Raw genomic sequence first — 24,295 nt, 5'->3', positions numbered from 1 at the left:
GTGTGTAGTATCTGGATAATATCAGAGTGTCACGACCCACTGCCACCTTTGAAATCACTCGACCTCAACTTTCCACACTCTAATCAACATTGACTGGATAAAACTTTTTCAGATATTTCATGAAAGGAGTTCCACAGACTATTCAACAGACATTAAACTTAAATTTAGTAACTCTTATTGATATATTTGAAGAGTCTTAGAATCTGTAATCTAATAAAACAAGAAAATGTTGCTAGATGCCAATTAAACTAAGATATTAACAAGTTCATCAGGTATCACTTAAAATGGATTCAACCAAAAATTAAAATGGTCCTTTTACACATCTTTATGTTGTTCAAAACCTGTGTGACTCACCTTTGATTAAGGCTAATGTAATTAATAAAGGGGACTTGACAATCATATTTTCCCTGTATTGAATTCTACATAAAACTGCACGTGTCACGAAGAGAAAGAGCTGTAATTGTTCATAGAAAATCTGAAATATATAAAAATGACAGACAGAATTGTGCTGGTCAAACACTTAATGCCCTGGGTTTATTAAACATTTTTTGTCATATAAGTTTTTTTTTTAATTCATTCTTCCAGGTGGGACTAAAAAACACCTCAAAGATAGATGATGCCATTGGAACGGGCATTCAGATTGTGGTACATACAAACAACAACTACGAGTAGCCTTGTGAGGTACCGTCCTCTTCACAGAAGAGAGCTCATGCTGGCCCCACAGGAAGGGTGCCACCATGAAGTCTTACAGGAAACAAAAATGTCCCTTTTTTGTTCGTTTTCCTTATTTTCATATAAAGTGGAATGATGATGATGATAAAGAAACATACTGAGATGTCACTGTAGTCCTCTCCCTTATGAACTACTGTTACACACCAATAACAGACAGGGGACGTACAATCAGTCATCAAAAACAGAGGTAATAAAAATAAACCCATTTTTTAAGTTTCACAAACCCCAAATGAAAAAGGGTCTCTCAGATTCCAGGAAAAGAAAAAAAAAAAACTCAGAAAACATACAAAAGCAGCATTGATAAAAAAAAAAAAAAAAAAAAAAAAATAGTGCTTGAGTGGAGTGGGAGCAGCCACATGAGAAAGAGAGACAGACAGATGAACCCCTGCTGCTTTTCCAACAAGAGATGTTCACATACAATGGCTTTACCTACACACACACACACAGAAACCCAGGAGGTTACAGTGTAGTAAAAAATTAAGAATTTAAAGGGGGGAAAAAACAAAAATAAACAAAACAAAACTGTAAACACCTCACAATAAATAGATAAAACAGCAGGTTTTGCACCATGCATGTGACACATACATTCAGATACAGTCTCACAAACACTTGAACATTCACAATCTCCGACACACACGCACAAACTGCACACACGCTACGAAAATCGCAGTTTTTTTCTGATTTTTTTCCCAAGTGCAAAACATCACAAATGAACGATTTCTGTATTCAAGTAATGTTATATACAAGGGGGTGTATTACAAATATGTATGTACATAGAATATTTTCAATATTTCATAATTTACAGATGTTGATATTTTAACAGTAACAAAATTGAGGAAAAACAAAAAAAAGATGAGCATTGCAATTAAGTCCCAACGGCTGCCACGGAAACAGCGTCGCTACGATGCATAGCACCTAAAGGAGACGCCTCGATTGAGAGGTGGTGTGTGAACGGCTGAGGGGGCGGGGCTACGTGACCTCCATGGCAACTGTGTTGTCTGTTAGACTGTTTAACGGCGGTTTCTCTTGATCGTGATTTTCCCTGCAAGACAAAACTCGATTAAATCAACTGATCATGTAACTTCAAATTAAACCTATAACTTAAGTCTAGTAAATCACACAATGAAAAAAACAAAAACAAAAAAAAAGTTGCTAAATAAAAAGAAACACTAACAGCAGGGTTCCCACACCTTGGTTAACTTCAAATTCAAGGACTTTCCAGGTTCCCTCAAGTTGAAGGACTTAATGTGGGAACAGTTTTATTGTGTCCAACAACAAACGTTGAGGTTCCATTGTAGTAGTTTGCGCGCGTGAACCTCATGGCAACGTACAAGTACCTCACGCGGGAAACACTTAACGTAAAACATAAAAGCACATAACTGACGTAAATCAAACAAGTGAAATAACACATTAGCGGACTGGAGGGAATAATGTGGATTTTTTCCTAGCACAAAATAAATTCAAGCACTTTCAAGGAGCTGTATCTATGCAATTTTGAAAAACTTTACAGGGCCTTAATTTTTTTTTTTCAGATTCACAAATTTTCAAGGACCCATGGGAACCCTGACTAACAGTTAGGCTACTAAAATATTTTTTTTCTACAACGTAAATTACACAGCCATTTTTGAAGCACTTATGTTCAGTTTTTAAAACATAAGTAACTACAGTAGTCAACATTTGAAGTGGATCAAAAAAGTTCATCAAAGTTGTCCAAAGACAAGAATGGGTATTGTTCAAAATTCATGTATAACTTCATGGTTTTGATCCACTGCAAATGTTGACTACTGTAGAAAACACAGCTTGGGGTGTATTTACTTTGTAGAACAAAACATTTAAGTATTGTCAACTTATGCTCACCACAGGCTTTAAAAAAAAAAGAAAAAAAAAAGGGAAAAACACCATTATAAAAACCCCATAGGAAAATCCCGAGGGAACCAGCGGCATATACACAGCTATAGCCGTTATTAAAACCCTAATCTATTTTTTATTTCAAATTTTCAAAGCAACTAATAAAAAATAAGACAAACACAAGCCATATCACTATTTGGAGTTTTATTTCAATTGTCCTAATTGCGCAGCCCTACTTTTAATTTCCATTTCATCAGGAATATCCCTTTGATGCCACAGATTCTCACCTGGGCCCCATGTCGAGTGTAGTTGACCCTGCGGTGACCTTGGGGATGGGTCTGTTGGCGTTGACAGCGAGTTTTAGGGCAGAGGCGGGAACGGTGAGCTGACGCTGGAGCTGCCGCACACTCAAGGTTCCTGCTGGTGACGGCACGCTCACTCTCACGGCCCCGCCCACCAGCGCTTGGCCAGGGGCGGGGCCAGATGTGCTGTCGTGATGATTGGCCGAGGAGGTTCCGTTGTTAGTGGTGGTGGTGGCAGCAGCGGGAGAGGGGGATGAGGTGAAGGTAGGGCTGGCAGATGGAAGGATGGACGACACTGCAGAGCTTGTGTGATGTAAGCCCTTATAGACGCCTGCGGATTCAAAGTTAAAGTTCCCGAGTCAAAAATAAACCATTATATTATATATAAAGTGAAAGTGTACAGTTTAAAAGACCAACCTGAGGCTGAGACGACTCCATTGACACCAACTCCCTCTTCTTTACTCTTCAGCGCCATCAGCTGGTCAGAAGTCACCAATGCAGAGGCAGCAAACTGAGCACTGGCAGCGTCTATCGTCTTTGACACCAAACTCTGAGATAGGAGAAAAAAAATTACATTTAAAAAAATTATAAACAGCAGCTCTGGTGTATCCATTAAAGATATTTTCCATGTTTTATGTGATCAACAAATGATGATTTTCAATTACAAGAAACAGCAGCATTAAACCGTTTCCTGTTATTCAAGACCAAAGTAATAAAACGTGTAGTGTAAAGTGTTATAATGTACATTCATTTTTTGTTTTACAAATGAAAAAAACCTTATGATTTATAACTAGATTTAACTGTGGAAACATGTCCATTTTGGGAAAAGGAGTGAAGTGTCTTCAAACAGCATTGCATTCGTAGTGCAAACTAATGACAACAACAGAAGAATGTATTCTCATGACTATTTAGCCGAAACGGAAGTCTTAAAACATTGTCCCATGTAAAGAGGACAACCATTCAATCAAAATCAGTAAGCCCATCAACAAATTCTTGTTCATATCAACATGCAGTGACATGACACGAGGCACTAGAGACGCTGTCACAGAAGGCTGACCTGGGGGTTGTTGGTGACGGCTGTGCTGCCGGCCCGCTGCTGTAGTTGGACCTGTTCAAGCTGCTGTTTCTGCATCAGTGCGAGATGCTCCTGGTGCTGCTGGTACTGCTCGGGGGTGAAAGCTGCAGGAGCACACAGAGAACCGATCAGTGACGTCAAATCCAGGACATCACAAGAAATGCAAAAATAGTTAAGTGAGAATATTGACGTATTAATCGCAATGAAACCGCACGTATTTCAGCAAAGGCTGTGGTTATTTTATGCACGGCTTGTCTGTGCAGTGCGGCTGATCGGTAGTAAATGCTGCTCCATCTGAACGCCAGAGGGCGCTCTTAGAAGTGGTTTACAACACACCTTTTAAAAGCAACTTTATAACTTGTTACAAAACTTTTTCTGCCTTGATAAAGCAAATTTGAGATTAGCAGCTCCACACAAACGGTTTGGCAACAGTGGACTCACCCGGTGTGGGTGGAGGGGGAGGTGGTCTGGTGTAGGAGGCGGGGCCTCTCTGCGTCTGAAGCGTGCTGATTGGGCGGATGAGGAAGCCACGGCGAGGTCTGCGTGCGGACCAGTGCTCGGGATTGTCGGGATCGTCAGGCGGTGCCGTCCGAGGCTTGAAATGCCTCCAGCGACAGGCTTTGATATTGAGAAGGACTTGTGTGAGGTCAGGTGAAGTGGAGGAGGGGGCAGAGGTATCTGTGCTGGTGTGTGAGGTATCCATGCTGGGCTGCTGCGTGGGAGACAACGATGGGAATGCGGGGGAATCCGGGTCCAGCCCATGATACACAGTATCCAATTCGGAATGGGCTCGGTCTAATAAAACCCTACAAACAGATGGGAGAAAGAAATTTAGCTTGCAGAGTGAATGTGGTTTAAATATTTCTTATAAAAATATAAGAATCAATATATGATACTCTAAATCATTAAATTAGGACAGTCAATAATTCAATATTTGAACTTAATTAACTGCATGATATGCCAAATAATTAACATTTTTATTCACAAATAATTGCACAATATTTACTGAGAAAATCCATTTCATGTTATATTTATATATACACAATTCATTTGTACCACCTTCATTTATATTAATTTGCACATATATGCAATTAACTGCAGTAATATGACAATGTTCACATTTGATTAAGTGTTAAATTCAAATTCTCAGTAAATATTAACATGCGATTAAGAGCAAATTTACAGAATTAATAAAATCACAAATTGGTGAGATCCAATGAAGATAATACAAATTAACTGTCATACAATTTAATCATTCAAATTATACTAATTAAATTGCAAATTATAAATAATACCACTTATTTGAATTAAACTGTACTTTCCCAGCAAATTTAAAACTTTAAAACTCAAATTTAAAACTTATCTTCATATGTGCTTAATTGTAATTTAATTTGTACTGCAATTGCAATTACTCATAACCAAAATATTTGCTGAAATAATACTAAGTAACTGTAGTTTTGTAAGATAAGGGGCTCAACTCACCTGCCCCCTCTGCCCACTCGTCGCCGTGCCAACCCCAGGCATCTCCGCGGGACCGTGAGCATGGTGAGAGAATAGCGATACCGCACATCTGCTACCCCGCCCTCGGCAGGGTCTGACCAGGGCCAACCGGACACGAGTCCCGGACGTACCTTTGACAAAAAATAGAGAATCATTTACTAAAACTACATGGCCTAGACTGCAGCCTCACATTGGATAAGAGAGTATACTTTTTTACTCCAATTCATGCATGTTAAGATGCATCACAACATACAGCTTGATATTGACAGCCTGTTCTCCTCCTGAACCCAAACACACCATCTGGATCGTTCTCCTCCTCGACTTCTGAAGAACCAGAGAGCATCTGAGGAAATGAAAAGGAGAGTGTTAAACCAAGAGAAAGCAGAAAAGGATTCCCATGAACCTCTGTGATTTAACACGTGTACCTGTGAGAAGGGTTCATCGTCTGAGCTGGGAAAGTCATACTGATTGAGGTCTTTAGTGTTAAAGACTGCCGGGCCTGAGTGAACAGAGCCTGCAAACGGCAGTGGCTTTGCCTTCTTCTCATACTTTCGTTTCTGCCGCACAACCTCTGGCTTATCCATCTATAGCCGAACATTAGAAACAAATACACACAATGTTTATTAAATAACTATCACTAAGTAATTCTGTTGTACTGGACAAAAATGGGAATACACAGAAATATTGAGATAATTTAGCAGAAGCAAAATGCAACAGTTGCACAGAATGTGTTTTTACCATAAGGGGAAACCAGCTTGCTCAGATAAACATAGCTCTGAGTGTGTGTGTACCTTGATTTTGTAGTCCCGGTCATGTTCTGTGTGTCTGTACTGGTTGCTGTTTGTGATTGGGATCAGAGGGATGACTGGTTTCTCCAAAGCTCTCTGAGCCAAAACCTCTGCCATCACCTCCCCTCCAAAATCAGCCATGTTGTTCCTACACACACACACACACACACATCATGAGCTCAAACAATACACACTCCAGGGATAACCAATCTATAATACCACGGTTTTCAAAACAAGGAATTTCTGTGAAATGTCCAATCAAAATATTTTAGAGCTAAATATAAGAAACATATTACAAACTATATTTACTATAGAAATTTAATAGATTTTTCTAGGTCTGGACAGCACTCAAACTTCCTGTTCTTGATATTTCCAGGCTGAACATGATCACAAGACTCCGGGACCACAAATGAGAAGGTGCATGACATGTGCGTGTACCTCTTCTCTACGATCTCCAGCGTGAGGTGCAGCAGCTCTCTTTTGCTCTTCTCTCGTCTCTTGATCATCTCCAGGATGGTGACGGCCCGGCTCAGGTCCCTACGCAGCTTCAGCATTTTCTCGTAAGAAGCTTCGTCGTTCTTACGATTCTGTAGAGGAAGAAAACTTATAAATCTTTTCTCTTGTTATTCCATAAGCAGAGTCACTTCCTGATGTGTTTTTCCTCTTACCTTTCGGGTCTGCATCTTCTCCGTTCTGCGCCTGAAGGCCACGTAGGGGTCACTGGTGCTGGAGCCGTCACGCTTCTCCTGTTTGACAACAGGGATAAAAGAGCCGCTCTGACACCCTTTCCTCTTCCTGCTCCAGTACTCATACACCTCCTTTATCAGCTCATCATCCTCCTTCAACAAGAGTTTGGCCTCCTGCAGAGTCACCGGCTGAGAGAAAGAATGTTTCTAATTAAGCTTCTTATCAAGATAACAGGCTAATGAACATTAATACCATAAGTATTGGTCAAAAGACTGTCAAGGCTGTTGGTGCAGAAGCTAATATAGGTATCTCTGTTCTTGCCTTAAACTGACCTTAACAAACGATTCCAATGCATGTCAAGTTCAATTATTCATTCAATGTTAGTCAATTAAATCAGCAAAATTCAAAGCAATAAATCAAAATATTTGGGATCAGTAAGATTTTTGAAATAAATTAATACTTTTATTCAGCATGGATGCATTAAATTGATCAAATATGACAAATATTTTGTTGCATATATGTCTTTACTAAAAAATCAAAAAAAAAATCTCTTTTTAACTTTTTATTCAAAGAAACCTGCTTTTTTTTTTTAAATGGTTTCCACAAATGTTAAGCAGCACAACAGTAAATCAGCATATAGGAATGATTTCTGAAGGATCATGTGACACTGAAGACTGGAGTAATGGTGCTGACAATTCAGCTTTGCCATCATATGTATAATAAATAAATAAATTAAAAAAAGTTATTTTTAATTGTAAAATATCACAATATTACTGTTATTGCTGTATTTTTTAATCAAATAAATGCAGCCTTGGTGAACATAAGAGACTTTCAAAAACAAAAATCTGACCAACCCCAAAATCTTTGAACAGCAGTAAGACTTGATTCTCAGAAAACATGCACATGATCAGCTACGGTAAGATGTGGTGACAAGTACAGTGGGATGATATCCTTATTGATGAGCCATGACTCGGTTAAAAAAATAATAGGTCATAGGTGGTGTGTTGTCCATTCACAAGGCTGACAATCAGAATGAACTAATACTGCTGATCAACTGGCCTGGCTCATACATCAGCCTATGAATAATCATTAGCTCTACTGGGCTTACAGTTTTACCCATAAATCAGCTGCAGAATAAGCATGCCCTTACAGAAACACTAGTGCAGGCTAGGGAACAGTTCGTGCATTCAAACATAAGTTTAATATGCTTATTAACAAGAAACAAACACACACTTTATTTTCCTCAAACAAGCAAAACATGTTACAGCTACACTCTTATCGGAAAATGTTATCGAATCAAAGCAGTCTTGTGGTCAAAGCAAATCACTAGCAACACCAAGGTCATGGGTTTAATTCCAAGGCAATGCATAAACTGATAAAACGTATACCTTCATTGCAATGCAAGTCACTTTGGATAAAAGCATCTGTCAAATGAATAAACATGCAAATGTAAAAATGTTTTGATTATATTAACAGCTATCCGCTATATTTATTGTGATTATTGTGATTTTTCAGAATCCATAAAAACTTTGTCATGACCAGTAATCAAATAAAATCCATCTGAAGGGTCTCTGAAATTAAACTCTTGAGCACAGATCACAACCACAATTAAAATCCTTTAAAAATAAAAAAAAGATATCTACAGTTCTGACTATTCCCAGTTCTGCCCGTCTCTGGTACCTGCTGTCCGCTGCCTTTCTCCAGCCGGTCGATCATCTCTTCAAACTGCAGGGCCCCTACGTCCATCTTCTTCTTCAGTTTATTTACAAATGCCTCATCCTCGGAGTCCAGGTCATAATCTGGTTGTTCTGTGTCCAGACTGAACGCTGTATGTAGCAAGAGTAGATTGGAGAAAGTGGGAAAGAACAACAAGAGTCAAAACAGTTTTACTGTGAACCAAAACCACAATAATCCAAGTTTGACTGCAGGTAAACAAACAATCCGTGTGGTCAATAAAGGTGCAATGTGTAATTTCTGAGCCTTTATTGGCATCAAATTGAATTGCAATCTGTTTGAGAGGACCAGCATGGCTATGTTTACATTTAAAATTGTGACTTTCGCATAAAACAGCAAATAAAGCAGCGTTTCCATCCCATGTGTTCAAGAGAACAAAATCATCACTTCCTGGGAAATTGGTGTAAAATATCTATAATAAAAATGGAAGTTGCTACAATCAGGGAAGCCACTGTGGCTCTTACTTCCTACATCATAAATGACTTTGTCCGTCTCAATTGAGCACACAAGATTTATACACGATTTTATGCATATTTTAAGCATATCTTGGCATTTCCATCAAGTTTTTTTTAAATGCGATATTCCAAAATGTGCATTAAAATAGGTGGATGGTAACATAGCTACTGACTCCAACTACCATGAGTTTGGGGCAATTTGTTTGTCTGAACCAAATGATCAACGTTTGGCTGGTTAGGCTTGTAAACTCCTGGTAGAAAACAAACTACACACTCCGTACAGCATCTTCCTCCATTGACGGATATTCAAAAGTAGCAGTGTATTCAGACACAATATTTTATTATATCATAATCAGTGTTTCACTGTTGCTCAAGTCTGTTTTGAAGGGCTCTTGCAAAATGGATTTATTTTATTTCCTCTCTGCTGCCTTTCATGTCACAGCTGAGTAAAGTCAGCAGTAAAAGGCGTGAAGGACACATAAACCTCAAGCCTCAATGTGAGATATTTGTTCTGGGTAAAGGCTGAATGACTCACGCTGTATGTGAATGAGCTGTTTAGGCATCCTGAAGTCCCCCGGATAGAGGGACTCATAGTATGCGATGTTGCTCTCAGCCTCTGGGACGGGAATCACCATGTTGTCTCTCTTCTCCCCGTACACCTGCTGAGCAGAGATCGCCCGCTGGAGATGGTGTTCCTACATAAACACACACAGACAAGATTTAATTAAGTTGCAAGTGCAATTTAATGTGGGGTTTGGCTGATTGACAAGTCATGTGACTAAATGCTAAGATTATCGATCATAAACAGACTCCACTTTAAGATATTGTTTGGAGTTTCACACTCAACGTATAGGCAGCATATAGGACCGGACTTAAACCACACCAGCATATCCAATAGATTTTTTTTTTTTTTGCACAAAATTTTTTTTTTATTGCATTGCCCTTGTTAATAAAACACAAAAATGGTATTCTGACCAACACACATGCTTCCTTTAAGTTTCATTCAGAGAGACAGGTTTAAGAACAGAAAACACAAAGCGCTGTAAGTAACTTCGCTTAGCAATCCTTCATTTTTGTGTCCCTGTATGGCGGCAAATCAATGCCAATAATCACCGAGCACACAACTGATGCTAGCGCGCGCGGTGAATGACTTCCGCGAGAGGATAACAGATCTACACGCGAAGAAACGGGAACTCGCGAGCTCATTCAAACCCTGCGCGCGCGCATGACATCATCTCAGCACGCAATACAAGCCCTCTCGCGCGCGCATGATCATTCCCCACGCGCTCGCGCTTTATCTGCTCTCGCCTGCTGCTTTTGCTCGCTCGAACAGTTTTATTTTTGGCAGTCGAGGGGCGGGACTTACTGTTTTAATAAACTCAAATGTCATTGGTTACTTTTCCCCTTTTCCAGAAGTCAGTTGCGATTGGACGCCTGTCCAATGACTCGTAATTCACTTGACTTGAGACATGAGACATCACTTCATTTGTTTTATTTATTGTGGTTTATTAATGTGTAATGTGATTTAATGCATTGTTAATATAGAATAGATTCTTACCAGATACTTTATTAACAAAGTCTTATTGCGTTGTGTTGTTAAGAGATATTTAGGCTACAGACTAATGACGCATTTCCATGGTTATTAGCATTGCAAATTGACCAAATCTTTTATAAATTTTTAGGTAATATAAGTGGTTAATTATGTTTTCTATTAAATGCAAAAGGGGTTCTGGCTTCTCAAGTTAAGATACAGTACACAGCATGAATTAGCTTACAAATGCATTTTCAGAATTTGCTACAAAATATAGAGGAACAAAATTAAACCCAGCAAATTATTAAACACAGCAAATTAGATATTAAAATATTATATAGTGATCTTAACCATCTAACTTTTTGTAAGCTAATAACCTAATAAGAGAAAGTATGAACGTGCAGTACTAGTTGAGGTTATTTTATGATTTAGATCAAACTAACATAAAATCACAGCATTAGCTATAAAATGGAGTTTGCAAGCCTGAATAGTGGAGGAAAACTAATAATTGGGTAACAGATAAATAAAGATGGAAAAAAATCGATTCTCGGCGTTTGAGAATCGATTTTGAATCGACCACATTTTAAAAAACGATTTTTTTGCCCAGCCCTATGAGGCAAGTACAGTACACAGTATAAATGATTACACCCCATCTGAACATAACATATCTTTAAAAAATAAAATAAAAAATAAAATATGTCCTAGATAAAGAAAAAATTCTGAATTTGTTGGGTTTCAGAGGGGTGTAATCATTTATGCTGTGTACTGTATCTTAACTTGAGAAGCCAGAATCCCTTTTACATTTAATAGAAAATATAATAAACCACTCAAAATGGACATAATAGTAATACACAGGATGATAACAAAAAGCTTACACAACAACTCTTGAATATTGATATAAACAAGTAATGTATCTTTCATCCAAAGCCCTTGTTATATTTGCAATTTAATGGATACGTTTTACATTTCTGAGGTTCTCAGAACCAATATAATTTTGGTTGGGTAAACGTAAATAGTGGTGAATGGGAGTATAGTGGTAATGTAGTGGTGATATACAGCAAATACAGGTGAAACTCGAAAAGTTAGAACATCATGCAAAAGTTCAAAATTAGAAACAAATTCAAAATTAGAATATTGTGAAAAGGTTTTCATAAGCTGTAAGCCATAATCATCAAAATTATAACAAATAAAGGCTTGAAATATCTCACTTTGCATGTAATGAGTCTATATAATATATTAGTTTCACCTTGTAAGTTGAATTACTGAAATAAATGAACTTTTGCACATGAACTTATATTAAATATTTTCGAGTTTCACCTGTATGACTTTACATTCCCATTTTTCTCCAATTTCTTTTAGGTATTTTAATGCCAATAACACAAATCACAGTGTTATGAATATAAAATGTAAAAATGTATACAAATTTGGGTCAATTTGCAATGCTAATAACTATCATGCATCATTAGTCTGTAGCCTAAATATCTCTTAACAACACAACGCAATAAGACTTCTGTTAATAAAGTATCTGGTAAGAATCTATTCTATATTAACAATGCATTAAATCACATTACACATTAATAAACCACAATAAATAAAACAAATGAAGTGATGTCTCATGTCTCAAGTCAAGTGAATTACGAGTCATTGGACAGGCGTCCAATCGCAACTGACTTCTGGAAAAGGGGAAAAGTAACCAATGACATTTGAGTTTATTAAAACAGTAAGTCCCGCCCCTCGACTGCCAAAAATAAAACTGTTCGAGCGAGCAAAAGCAGCAGGCGAGAGCAGATAAAGCGCGAGCGCGTGGGGAATGATCATGCGCGCGCGAGAGGGCTTGTATTGCGTGCTGAGATGATGTCATGCGCGCGCGCAGGGTTTGAATGAGCTCGCGAGTTCCCGTTTCTTCGCGTGTAGATCTGTTATCCTCTCGCGGAAGTCATTCACCGCGCGCGCTAGCATCAGTTGTGTGCTCGGTGATTATTGGCATTGATTTGCCGCCATATCCCTGCAACGTCTGTTGGTGGAGCGCGTTTGGCCTCATTGTTATCAGAAGCCATGTTCCCACCGAAATTACCTAGAACAACTTGTCTCAGGAACTTTTTTCCTCCAGACCAGTTTCCATCACAGTCTAAAGTATTGTAAAGATTAGGCAAATTAGTCTGGTATTGTAGGACTGCGCACGACTTTCCAATTCTCACTGGATTTCGTCCTCCACATTTAAGGCCTTAATAAAGCCTGAACCTCATTGTTGATTCGAATAGCAAACATAACACATGCACACACCGCAACAAACATTTAAAAATGGTGGTTGAAATAAAATGCTGCGTGGAGTCAACCAGTCAAAATGCTGTGTGAACTCAACCAATCAGCATGTTTAGTGCCCAAGATATTTTTTGTTTACACACATTGTTTAAGGTTTTCAACTAAAAGAAAAGATCAAATTATAAAATGTAAGCTTGTTGTGTATATTTGCTAATAAGCATGTTCAGAAATGGTGACAAAAACGTAATGATTGAAAAATTACACCGTTCTCATTCAACTTCATTTAAATAAAAGAATATCTTTCTTTTTTTTTTATGAGCCCAAATATTCAAATTGAATCTTTTTGAAAAATGCCCATCCCTAATCTCAATGCATTGCAACCTCAAATGTGGAATGCAACAGTGCAAAACAGTGGCCAGATGAGAAGTAGAAGTCTTCAACAGTCAAACAGCACAGCACACTATCAGCACAATAAAAAATGAGGGACGCACAGAAATGTAAATTCTGGGCAGACACCGATTCTGAATGCATTTAGCCGAAAACCTAAACTAAATAATAAATTAATTAATCAAACTTAATTATCAACACTCAAATAGCTATTGCACATAAGGCAGTTTTTATTTGAACTTTTTAATAACAATTGTAGCTACTCCAGTTTGTTGGTGAAATGTAAACATTTAAATGACATTAAGCTGTAATAACTTGTTTTCATGAACGATTCAGTCCATTCAAACATAGCCTGCATTAAATAATGAAGACATCACTAACGGGTTAAGTAAAATAATTAATATAGGTCTATTTACAGTGCATATTTAGATAAATTAGATTCTAAGAGTTATTTTCTCTAGCTACAGGTCACAAATGAGTTTATGGACACTATAACTTTCTTGAGGTAATTGTAGAGTTAAGTGACATCGTACAGCCTACAAACAGTTTTATTGATGTCTAGAGGAAACACTGATTGTCACTGACTTGAAACAAGATTCACTTTGTTCTAATATATCTTTCAACACACCTTCTGGTGTTCATCTATGTTTATTTCGTGCGGTTTGATTATTTACGTTTTTAACACCATGGTAACACCACAGCTATTTAAAATGGCAAACAAGGTCAATATCACAATCCATAAAATCCATAAAATGTATTAATATATAAATGCTGTATTAAAAAGCACAAAAATGACATTGTTTGAATTTAAAAGTGGAAGCTCTGCTTCATACTAAAAGTAACAAAGATTTTTGTGATTGTTGGATGGCAAGTGCGCTACAAATGTTTAGTGAAGTTCATCAACAGAAAACAGCACAGAACATAAGATTTAAGATAGAACCCATATTATTAAAACTGAGAAATTAATATCGCCAATCCAAAGCCAGCAGCATCCACACAGCTGACATGTTTAACTGTTGTAGCTTGTCCACGTTGTGCGCACAAAACAGACATTTCCTCCGACGGCACATTTTGACTGTTCAGCATCTGTTTCGGTCACTGATTTCCCTGAATTTTGATGCATCCCTAGTAAAAACATCAACTGAACTAATCGACTGCTGTGGCCCATCCTTAGTTCCCACCAATGCAAGGAAACCATTGACACCGCAGAGCTGGATCTGTCAGATGCAAACCGAACCAAACCATTGGCATGCCAGTACAAAAAAACTGCACATGCTCCAATCTCAGCAGACGGCAAGACACCGACCTCACTAAACATTGTTTTTTTCTCAAATATACATTCACTTACAAGATAGCGAACACTGACCTCTAACAAACTAAACTGGTCAACAAAAAGTTTTTTTTTTTTTTTTCGTACATATGAAATCATTCTAATACACTTATTTTATCAATGAAAACTGTTTTGATTGAAACATTTTTGTGGAAACTCTCTTTAAAGAACAGCATTTATTTGAAATATAATTATTTTGTAACATTATAAATGTCTTTACTGTAACTTTAATCAATTTAATGCATTGGCATGCCCGTACAAAAAAACTGCACATGCTCCAATCTCAGCAGACGGCAAGACACCGACCTCACTAAACATTGTTTTTTTTTTCTCAAATATACATTCACTTACAAGATAGCGAACACTGACCTCTAACAAACTAAACTGGTCAACAAAAAGGTTGTGTTTTTTTTTTGTACATATGAAATCATTCTAATACACTTATTTTATCAATGAAAACTGTTTTGGTTGAAACATTTTTGTGGAAACTCTTTAAAGAACAGCATTTATTTGAAATATAATTATTTTGTAACATTATAAATGTCTTTACTGTAACTTTAATCAATTTAATGCATATTTGTTGAATAAGGTAATAATTTATATTATTAATATTTTTTTAAAAAGATCTTACCCCAAAGTTTTAAATGGTAATGTGTCCACACAGCGAAACTAGAGTTTTATATATAGGGTGGCCGAGGCTAATTCCGTAAAACAAATTTAATGTATAACCATAACCAGGCATAAAAAAAGCATGAATGAAACCTTGGATGTCTGATTACATTCCATTACCAAACTATACATACCTATAATGTAATTTCAAGACACTGTGACTGCACTGAGTGTATTACTAGCACAGATGTAAACATAATGAACGTTAGGCTACTGGAACTCTCATTTCTCTGATTTGATTAGCGAAATATCTAACGGTACCTTACAGTGACTTTCATAAAAGTTGAGGAAGCCTGACACTTAAACTTCAAACAGGGATGCCAACTTTTGAGTTCAGCTTTGAGTGAGAATTATTCCTGTGGGAAAATAATTATTCATAAGCTTGCGATTCAATATCGATTAATTTGGACACATGAACGGATATGTAGTAGGCTACACTTATTAAAATTGAAAATCTCTCAACTAACAAACTTTACAGGGAATTATTAGATGTTAAAATGAACAACTAATTTTATACAATTGCATATGAGATTGTTTTTAATAAAAATATAATGAATACCTAATTTAGTGCATAATTTCTGCAAAACGCTCCTCTCTAGAGCACATTTTTCTTGCTAATTATAGAGTTTATGGACACTGAGATGAGATGATTAGTTCACATGCGCTCCTGCTTCGCTTGAACTACAACAATCTGTCACGAACATTAAAGAATGTCAAAACAGTTTTATCATTTAAATTTTATAATAATATGAACATAATTTGAAAGCTAAGACTTTGTTTCATATCAAAATTAATCTGCACTCTCTTGTCTGTCAGCACATTGTGTTTTTCATGGCGTGAGAACATTGTCCATAACATAGTCTCACGCTGAATGTGCCAGTGGACCCCCGGACACCCCTCTAGCTCTGCCACAGTATCAAGGGTTTCCACAAAAAGCATCACAACAGTTCTTAACATTGAGAATAAGAAATATTTCTTGAGCACCAAATCAGCAGATTAGAATAATTTCTGAAGGATTGTGACACACTGAAGTCTGGACTGGAGTAATAATGATGAAAATTCAGCTTTGCCATCACAGAAATATATTATACAGTAACACAATAAGGTTTCATTTGCTAACATTAATTAACGTATCAACTAACATTAACAAACCATGAAAAATAAATGTTCTACTGTATTTGTTAGTCTTGTTCACGTTACTAAAAACAGCTGTTCGTTGTTAGTTCACAGTGCAAACTAATGTTAGCAAATACAACTTTTGATTTTAATAATGTATTAGTAAATGTTTTAAATTAACAATAACAAAGATTAATAAATGCTGTAGAAGTGCAGTTCACTATTAGACCATGTTAACTAATGTAGTTAACTAATGAAACCTTATTGTAAAGTGTTACCAGTTATATTTTAAACTGTATTCAAATAGAAAAGTTTTTAAATTGAAATATTTCACAGTATTGCCATTTTTACAAAAAACAAAATCAAATAAATGCAGCCTTGAGGAGCATAAGAGACTTCTTTCCAAAAAAATGCATTATTCTGAATTATTCCAAACTTTTGACCACATCACCTGCTTGATATAATCCAGTGATAAAAATCCACAGACAAACCACTAATGTTGGTCCCTGATACCCCATTATTATGAGCATATAAAACAGTCAGTGGGACATCAGCACATACACTTGTCTGTCGTCTCACACCAAACACCATAACATGAACAGTCTTGACACCTGTCCCAGAGTGCTGAGGTTAACACCAACGCCTAGCATTTTAACACATTCACTTTTAGACAGACATGTTTACTACATGCATATTATTTCCCCCAGCACATTTGCACGCATTAATAGATCAGTGTGTAAAATGTGAATCATTCTCATTCAAGATTTGTAAATCAAATATATGTGGAACAAGAACAACGTAGTTTAAAACATGTTGATTTATTTCTTTGATTTTATGCATTTAAAAAAAAAAAAAAAAAATCACAACTGAGAAACAGAAATACACAGACAAATGTCATGGGGGAAATAATTTCAGTTTAATGGATCCGATCTAAATATTTCCACATTCATAATTGCTGAAAGAGAAGATTGTTTCACTTGATGTGTATAAAGTTCTACAGAACAGATGAAATAGAAATGTCAAGAGCTTCAGGTGCCCATGTTGAGAAAAGAAAACAAGGCCTCATGTGCGCCCCTGCCCCCCGGTCAAATGGATAACTGCATACACCTAAACAGACCGGTAGGGCCAGATATACTTCCTCTGTCAATTCAGAGATGCATTCACCAATACATTCACAATGCACATAAATGTAATTGCTTCTAAGCATACCTTCTTTAAGAACACATGCAATTAAAGAGAAATATATGCTTTCTTTGATATGACAGGTTTTCTGACCAAAGCTTGCGGCACTTAAGAAGAAAAAAAACATCTTTGCATGGACACTTTGAATTGTTCAAATATTAAACATTACTTCACTGATTGTTTTGCTGGTGTTAATTGGTGATTTCTGTTTAAGGGCGCAGAGATTGGCGCCCCCTTTGGTTCAGTGCGCGTTACTGCACCTCCATGGAGCCCTAATATAATCAACAAAATGGCGGCTTTCCCCGTGGTCACGTGACTCCTTTGTACTCCGTAACCCCTCTATCGGCAAAAATACTGCGTAGTAATCACCTCCGAGGTTATATTTGCAGAGAAAAATGTTTAATATTTGGGTCCAATATACTAAACCTCGACCGTATCGTACCGTAGCTACAGATTTGATGCGTTTCTGCAGGAGAAATGGCGGCCATTTTGTGTACACTGGCGCAGAGAAGCAAGGGACGCGCCTCTGACAAGAAAAATTCAATTATTTCCAAAATACATGATTCGAAGCAATAAAACGTACCGATTCCTCCTCTTTCTCCATCCCCGTGGGCATCTGTGGTACTGCCCGGTTAATAGACGCATATTCGTGCAGATCGGGCAGGTCCTCGCAGCGGAAGACGGGTAGAGGCTTGGAAGCGTCCAGCGCCCGCGCCCGAAACGACAGTTTACTCATTTTTCTTTATATTTCGAGATGCAGCATAAATCTATCCGATCCCCTAATGTTCCCTACTAGTCCGATTAAAGTTCTCATGGATGATGCCGGTTCGGTGTCCAGCAGTGCACGGGTCACTCGGTGGAGGTGGCGGGGCGAGCAGAGGCGCGAGGCCGGGTGTCGGTCGCACTCTCTCGGTGTGTGTTTCCAACGCGCTCCGGTCCCTGATTCCAGGCTCAGTGCGCCATGGCCAACATGGCGGACATTAAAAACACTCTTTAACGGTTTGCTCGTGTTGGGCGGCCCAACCCCCCGTTCCCAGATCAGCCATTCCCACATGGGTTTACAACGCATGCGCCTGTGGCGCGTGGAGCGAAGGGGGGAGGGAGTGAAAACCACTCCCATACCTTTTGCAAAGCGCGCCTCTTCAAAAACATTTATTTTTTGCCCGGTGTGCATTAGCATGATATATAATTTAATTAATATTAGGGGGGAAAACGCCGAATAATTCTTGGCTGCTGGTTCTACTCAATCCATCTTGTAGTCAGCGACTACACATGGTAAAACAGGTGAGCGTGAGCTATGACAGTAAATACATATTTTCACATTTATACACTAGCTATATTTTAGAGCATTTCGTTGCATGCTGTATTGTTGTGTATTTGAAAAATAAACTTTGTCTTGACAAGACAAGGCAATTTTCCCAACTTAACAAGCAACAGAAGTTTTTCTGCTGTACTTTTTTATATAATTAATAATATATTAATATTAAAAATGTTATATAAATATACACGTAATGTCATAATGTAACATTATAAATATCTTTACTGTCCCTTTTGATCAGTTTGCTGAATAAAAGTATTAATTTCTTTAAAAAAATAAATACTGACCTCAGACTTTAGAATGGTAATGTGTGCATATGCTTGTATATTTATCTATGTGAGGACTAGTTTGAGTTTTAGACCATCAGAGTGTGGACAAAAGAGTATAATGGGGATTTTTTGGCTGGTCCTCACTTTCTGACACCCCTTTAAAGGGCTGTTTGAGGGTTAAGACTTGGTTTTAGGGTTAAAGGCCAAGACCAAGCAGCAACCATCCGGTCTCTCTTTTTAATCCAACACACTAGAGACAGGCTCCAAAAGAGTCAATCCCAAAGACCCCCCATGTTAAAATTTACAACTTTACAGCAGAATTTATTTTTACAGCCTGGTACGAAAAAAGTGATTTTGGTCTATATAGCTAATTTTGCCCTTCATGACAACTGTGAGTTTATTTTTTATTTTTTATAACTCATCCGTTTAAATTAGTTAAAGTTCTGCATAATTAAGGGCGTGGCCACTTGAGTGACAGGTGGATTGCCGCTGCTGTCACTACTAGCACTACTGTCTATTAGCTGTCACTTCACCGCAGCTAATCCCGCCTATTTGCCCATTTTCGGTTATCCAGGAGTGACGTGCAGTGACGCACTGCCAAGATGGCGACGTACGGCTCCGTCCACTTTGGGCTTCAAAAATGCTCTTCAGAAACCTACGGATGACGTCACAGACACTACGTCCATTGTTTTATACAGTTTATGGCCGAGAAACACCAAGCCGACAGTCTGGCAATCTCAGGCCATTTTTGAGCATCGGTTGGCTTAGTTTTATCGTTGTGTTCTGCACCGCTGGCTCTAGCCGGACGCCGTCTAGGTTTTTTGGGCCGGTGTCAAACCGTTAGTGAGAGAGAAAGAGAGAACTCTGATTGGCTGTTTCTGCATAGCAAGAATAAAAGCAAAAGTGAAGAAAGCAAGCAAAGAAGTAAAGATGGTACAGACAGAAGGCTGTTATAATTTTTACATCATCTTACCTGAGCATTCGAATGCACAAATATTTTCATAATAACATGAGCCGACTGGATTGAAGAAAGTGATCAGTGTGATTGATTCGAAATGGTAAGCAAGCACTGCTTTGTTTACGGTTTGTATATCTGCAGTCCTAATTTAAGTTTCCCCTTTTGAAATGACGAATATCGACTATTGATATAGACAGATATTTACTTACACGCTGGCACAGAACGCACATGCTAGTTGAAAGTCGCCTGTAGTCCTTTTGGTGTGTTCAAGCGCAGCTTTTTGGTCGAGACACAGCCGGTGTCGGCTCACAAAGATAAGCATACGTGTGTGTGTGTAAAGCCATATATATTTTTGACCAAATCAAAAAAGATGAAAAAGCAAAAATGTGAATATTTCAAATAATTCATTGCTAGTAAATTTGTTTTTATATAAAAGTAGGGTGACCAAACGTCCTGTTTTCCCAGGACATGTCCTGTTTTCATGTCCTGGCCGTCCTGGCTGTTTTTTATAAAGTGATGAAAATGTCCTGGTTTTCATTATTTTTCATTGGGCCATTAAGCGTGTATTTTAAATACACGCTTGCCTTTGCACACAAAACATATGAAACCGGCTTTGGCTTTGCCCCGTCTTGTTATAATCAGCGCGTTCCTCAATCCGCAGCGGCAAGCAGAGAGCACGTCAGAATACAGAGGCCTGTGTGTGTGTGTGTGTGTGTGTGTGTGTGTGTGCGTGTGTTCATCTCAGCCTCATTGGTCTGTCACTGCTCGTCAATGTCAGAATATTTGAAATGACCAATCAAATCAAAGTAGGCGGACTTTACGTTCACAGAATTTTAGCAGCGTGACTCGACGTTTTAGTTTACGGTCAAGTGCGAGATAAGATCAGAGTCAGAGTGTCAGAGATAAGAAGTAGCTAACAGCGTAAAAAAAAAAAAAAAGCCCAAATGTAAATTCACAGATGATTTACAGAGAAAATTCCCGTTTTTTCTTTTCGGTCAGGATCCGTGTAAAGCAGAATGCATGAACTTCATAGCTGGCACGTACGTGTCAGTATCAAATAAAGGTGCTAGAGACTTAGAAGCCCACATAAAGAAAGTATAGGCTACAAGAGAACATCAGGAGGATTGAAATTGTTTTTTTTTTTACTGAAATAGTGTAGTAGATTTTTTTTATTTTAGTAGTAGATTTTTAACCTATGGCCATAAAAAGAAATAGTATCATGTAAAAGGTGTTAAAAGCTAAACTTTTTTTGTTTTTTGTTTTAATAGTATTCTATTGTTGCGGGCCAAACACCGAATGGAAAGGATGTATTACTTTATGTATTAAAGTACAATAACATAGTTGCAAGGTTGTGAATGCATTTGTCAAGTATTTTTAGATGCATTCACCCCCAACCACGCCCCCACCCCTTAACCACGCCTCCCCAAACCACACCCCCGTCCTCTTTTCTGAAAACTAAAATATGGTCACCCTGTTAAAAGTCTGATATAGAAGTTATTCATTCATACTTCTGAAGTGATATTACTTTTCTAGGCGGATGAACATCTGGTTTGTTACTGACCTAGGCTAATTCATGAGACCGAAAGTTAAACAGGAACAGATAGCCTATATATTTGAAATGTGCTTTCCTTTGGTTTTGCAAACTGAAAAATCATATTCTGTGGTTTATACTGTGGATGCGGAGCTCAATTTGTATTTGACTACAAACATTATTTTATTAAAGTACTACTTTTAAAATGATTTGACAGCTGCATAAAAGGTTTTGTTTGTGTTACACTAAATCACTTGATTTTCACAGGGACATCAGGGAAGCAATGTAACTTGAATCAAAGACATGTGAATCTTGTGTAAATGCTGGTAAAAGAAGATGACAAAGCCTAAATTTTACTTGAAAAGGAGATTTATCCCCAGTGTTATCTAAGTGATGTTACAGCACAATCTAAAATACTATTCTCACTGGAAACGACGAAGACAAGTGCCTCATGACGGTAATGAGAAGATCATGTTTCACTGCAAACACATGCACCATTCCCCTTCTGTCTGCTAATGCAGTCCTATACTCTCTCCTTCATACATCCATGCACTTACACCATAATAAGACCACAAAACATCAAATAACAAGAAAAATATCCAGATTTATCAGCATGGAATTATAAAAATGCATGCATTAAGAACATATGATGTAACCACATGTGTTTAGGTATTATCTGATTGAAATGTCAAAGATAAAGCACCTAAGAAGATATGATCTATCGCAAGTGTAGTTTTACCTGCACTCCCAGAAGACTGTCATCGCCCACAGGGGACCCGTCTGACCCTCCAGAGGGGCAACAATCCATCCGGCACCGTACATCCCTGTCACACACATTGACATAATGAGCACTGAGCATGACCAAGACCACACTCTTGACCTCAAGGGTGAAGGTGTTGCCATCTCTGGGACAGCAGCCAAATTATGACATAAGTGCAAATGCACACAGCTTTCTTGTACCAACAAAGGGGCAGTGCTGCTGTGTGTTGTTTTTCCACATTAAATAAGACATCTGCAATAGCGCCACCATGCTAAAAGCCTGAACTATAACGCATTTTAGGTCGCTTCGCGCAAATCCATATGACCGTTCACAATTATGTCACTTCAAATCCGGATTTTACGTAAATGAACAACGGGCGCTCGCTCGTGCAACGAAGCTCGCGGAGCGGAAGAGAATGTAAAAGCTGCTCGGCTAACCGAGAGGGAAAAAACATCTGACAGGACAAAAAAACGAACCATGGCGAGCTTTTAAAGAGGATGACACGTAGACTCGCGGTTAATGTGCGGAGACGATGCGGCCATCCGCAGTCAAACCTTCTGCAGATATTTAACCTGCGCGAAAAGTGCACCGTCTTTGTTTCAACCCACAAATACCTCGCGAGCGATTATAAAATTCAGACATTTTATCAAAGTGTGCAGTTATAAAGGCAGACCTAATTTAGGAAGATATTTTGAGTTTATTTTCCAGGCTGATGTGACACAATGATGTTAGGAATATGCTGACGCTCGCCTGCCAAGTTCACAGTTTGACTCGCTCATTCAATAACCCTTTATGTTATTAAAAATACATTAATCGATCAATCCACTTTAAACGGGAGGCAGGCATAAAGTCAAGACTTACCAGCTCTAGATCGAGAGATATCAACGGGTCTGTCCTGAATTTGCCACATTTCAATGTTTCAGACGGCATGACTGTGTAACGCATCAAGGTGGTGTTTGGCAAACAAACGGCACAGTCGTCAGACATACTGTCTCTCTCTCTCTTTCTCTCTCTCTCTCTCTCTCGCCTTTGCCTTCCGCTCGACACGGCGATTAGACAATCTCCTCGGTTAAACGAAGACAACGCAACCCCGTTAAGCGATCCGGCAGGGAAATGAAGGAGTTATTTGCGTCAGATTAAGGCTGTAAGCAGACCCCGGGGAGAGTCCGAGACTGCCACAGGGTTAATAACTTTGCAATGGCAGCGAGACGCCTCCTGATTGGTCAGTGAGTGGCACCAATCACCTGTGGGAAGCTTCAGGCATATGATCTAAGTGGCAACATGAAGAGATGCTGTGGCATAACTAATTACTGCAAAAATACACTTAACCCCTTCTATTGTCTTCAGATCATGTATGACAAGGTTTCGGTATTAAATAATACTTTAAATACAACATAGTTTGTGTTAGCAGGTTATATGAACTTGACAAGATTATCAGTACAAACACAACAACCAAAAACAACTGTAGCCTATTGTTTTCCATGTGTAGTCTATTTTAGTCAAATTTGAATAACCATATGGCCTTTAAACGTTTTGTCATTAGTTTTGTGGCATTTAGTCCATATATGTTTGCTTTACCGAAGTTTATGCAATGTAAAGACCTGTTCACTAACTATGATAACACACATCCATGGCAGCGTTTCAGCGTACAATACATTTCTGTTTATTATAAGCACGTTGTTAGCACGTTGTGGTAAAGTCGATTAGTGATTTAGTGCAATTGTTAAAACTTTATAGTTATAATCATAGTTATCATCCTTGGTGTGAACAGCCCTTTACACTGACAAAATGCACTTTTAGCAGATATATGCATTCACAATTTACAGTCTTTCTCTTGGGAAAGAAAAAAAAACTAAAATAT

General features: G+C 38.1%; 1 protein-coding gene across 4 annotated transcripts; it reads right to left on the bottom strand.

The window, feature by feature from the left end:
• Positions 1-505: 505 nt before the first annotated feature.
• On the bottom strand, positions 506-23,644 carry epc1b (enhancer of polycomb homolog 1 b). 4 transcript variants are annotated; one of them, XM_079875328.1, is made up of 16 exons: positions 23,296-23,644; positions 22,414-22,498; positions 9,657-9,816; positions 8,613-8,758; positions 8,321-8,356; positions 6,914-7,120; positions 6,684-6,832; positions 6,249-6,393; positions 5,883-6,041; positions 5,711-5,800; positions 5,440-5,588; positions 4,399-4,763; positions 3,940-4,061; positions 3,300-3,432; positions 2,868-3,213; positions 506-1,774 (listed from the first exon to the last, which is right to left on the bottom strand). In XM_079875328.1, the coding sequence occupies exons 2-16, from the start codon at positions 22,480-22,482 to the stop codon at positions 1,702-1,704; spliced, it is 2,349 nt and encodes a 782-aa protein (XP_079731454.1). In that variant the 5' UTR covers positions 22,483-22,498; positions 23,296-23,644; the 3' UTR covers positions 506-1,701. The 4 variants fall into 4 exon arrangements, with proteins under 4 accessions (XP_079731454.1, XP_079731455.1, XP_079731453.1 ...); XM_079875329.1 differs by lacking the exon at positions 8,321-8,356; XM_079875327.1 differs by lacking the exons at positions 22,414-22,498; positions 23,296-23,644 and adding an exon at positions 18,182-18,648.
• Between the last annotated feature and the right edge of the window lie 651 nt (positions 23,645-24,295).

The sequence above is a fragment of the Squalius cephalus genome, assembly GCF_949319135.1.
Source record: "Squalius cephalus genome assembly, chromosome: 7".
In the NCBI taxonomy this organism is placed as follows: Eukaryota; Metazoa; Chordata; class Actinopteri; order Cypriniformes; family Leuciscidae; genus Squalius; species Squalius cephalus.
The sequence above is the reverse complement of the archived record's forward strand: the minus strand, read 5'-3'. Positions and strand labels throughout refer to the sequence as shown.

Coding starts and splice junctions, on each gene's coding strand:
- epc1b (XM_079875327.1), bottom strand. CDS start 18,334: ATGAGTAAACTGTCGTTTCGGGCGCGGGCGCTGGACGCTTCCAAGCCT. Junction 6,394..6,683: donor CTGGAGATCGTAGAGAAGAG/GTACACGCACAT, acceptor GTGTGTGTGTAG/GAACAACATGGCTGATTTTG. Junction 1,775..2,867: donor ACACTCGACATGGGGCCCAG/GTGAGAATCTGT, acceptor TTTGTCTTGCAG/GGAAAATCACGATCAAGAGA.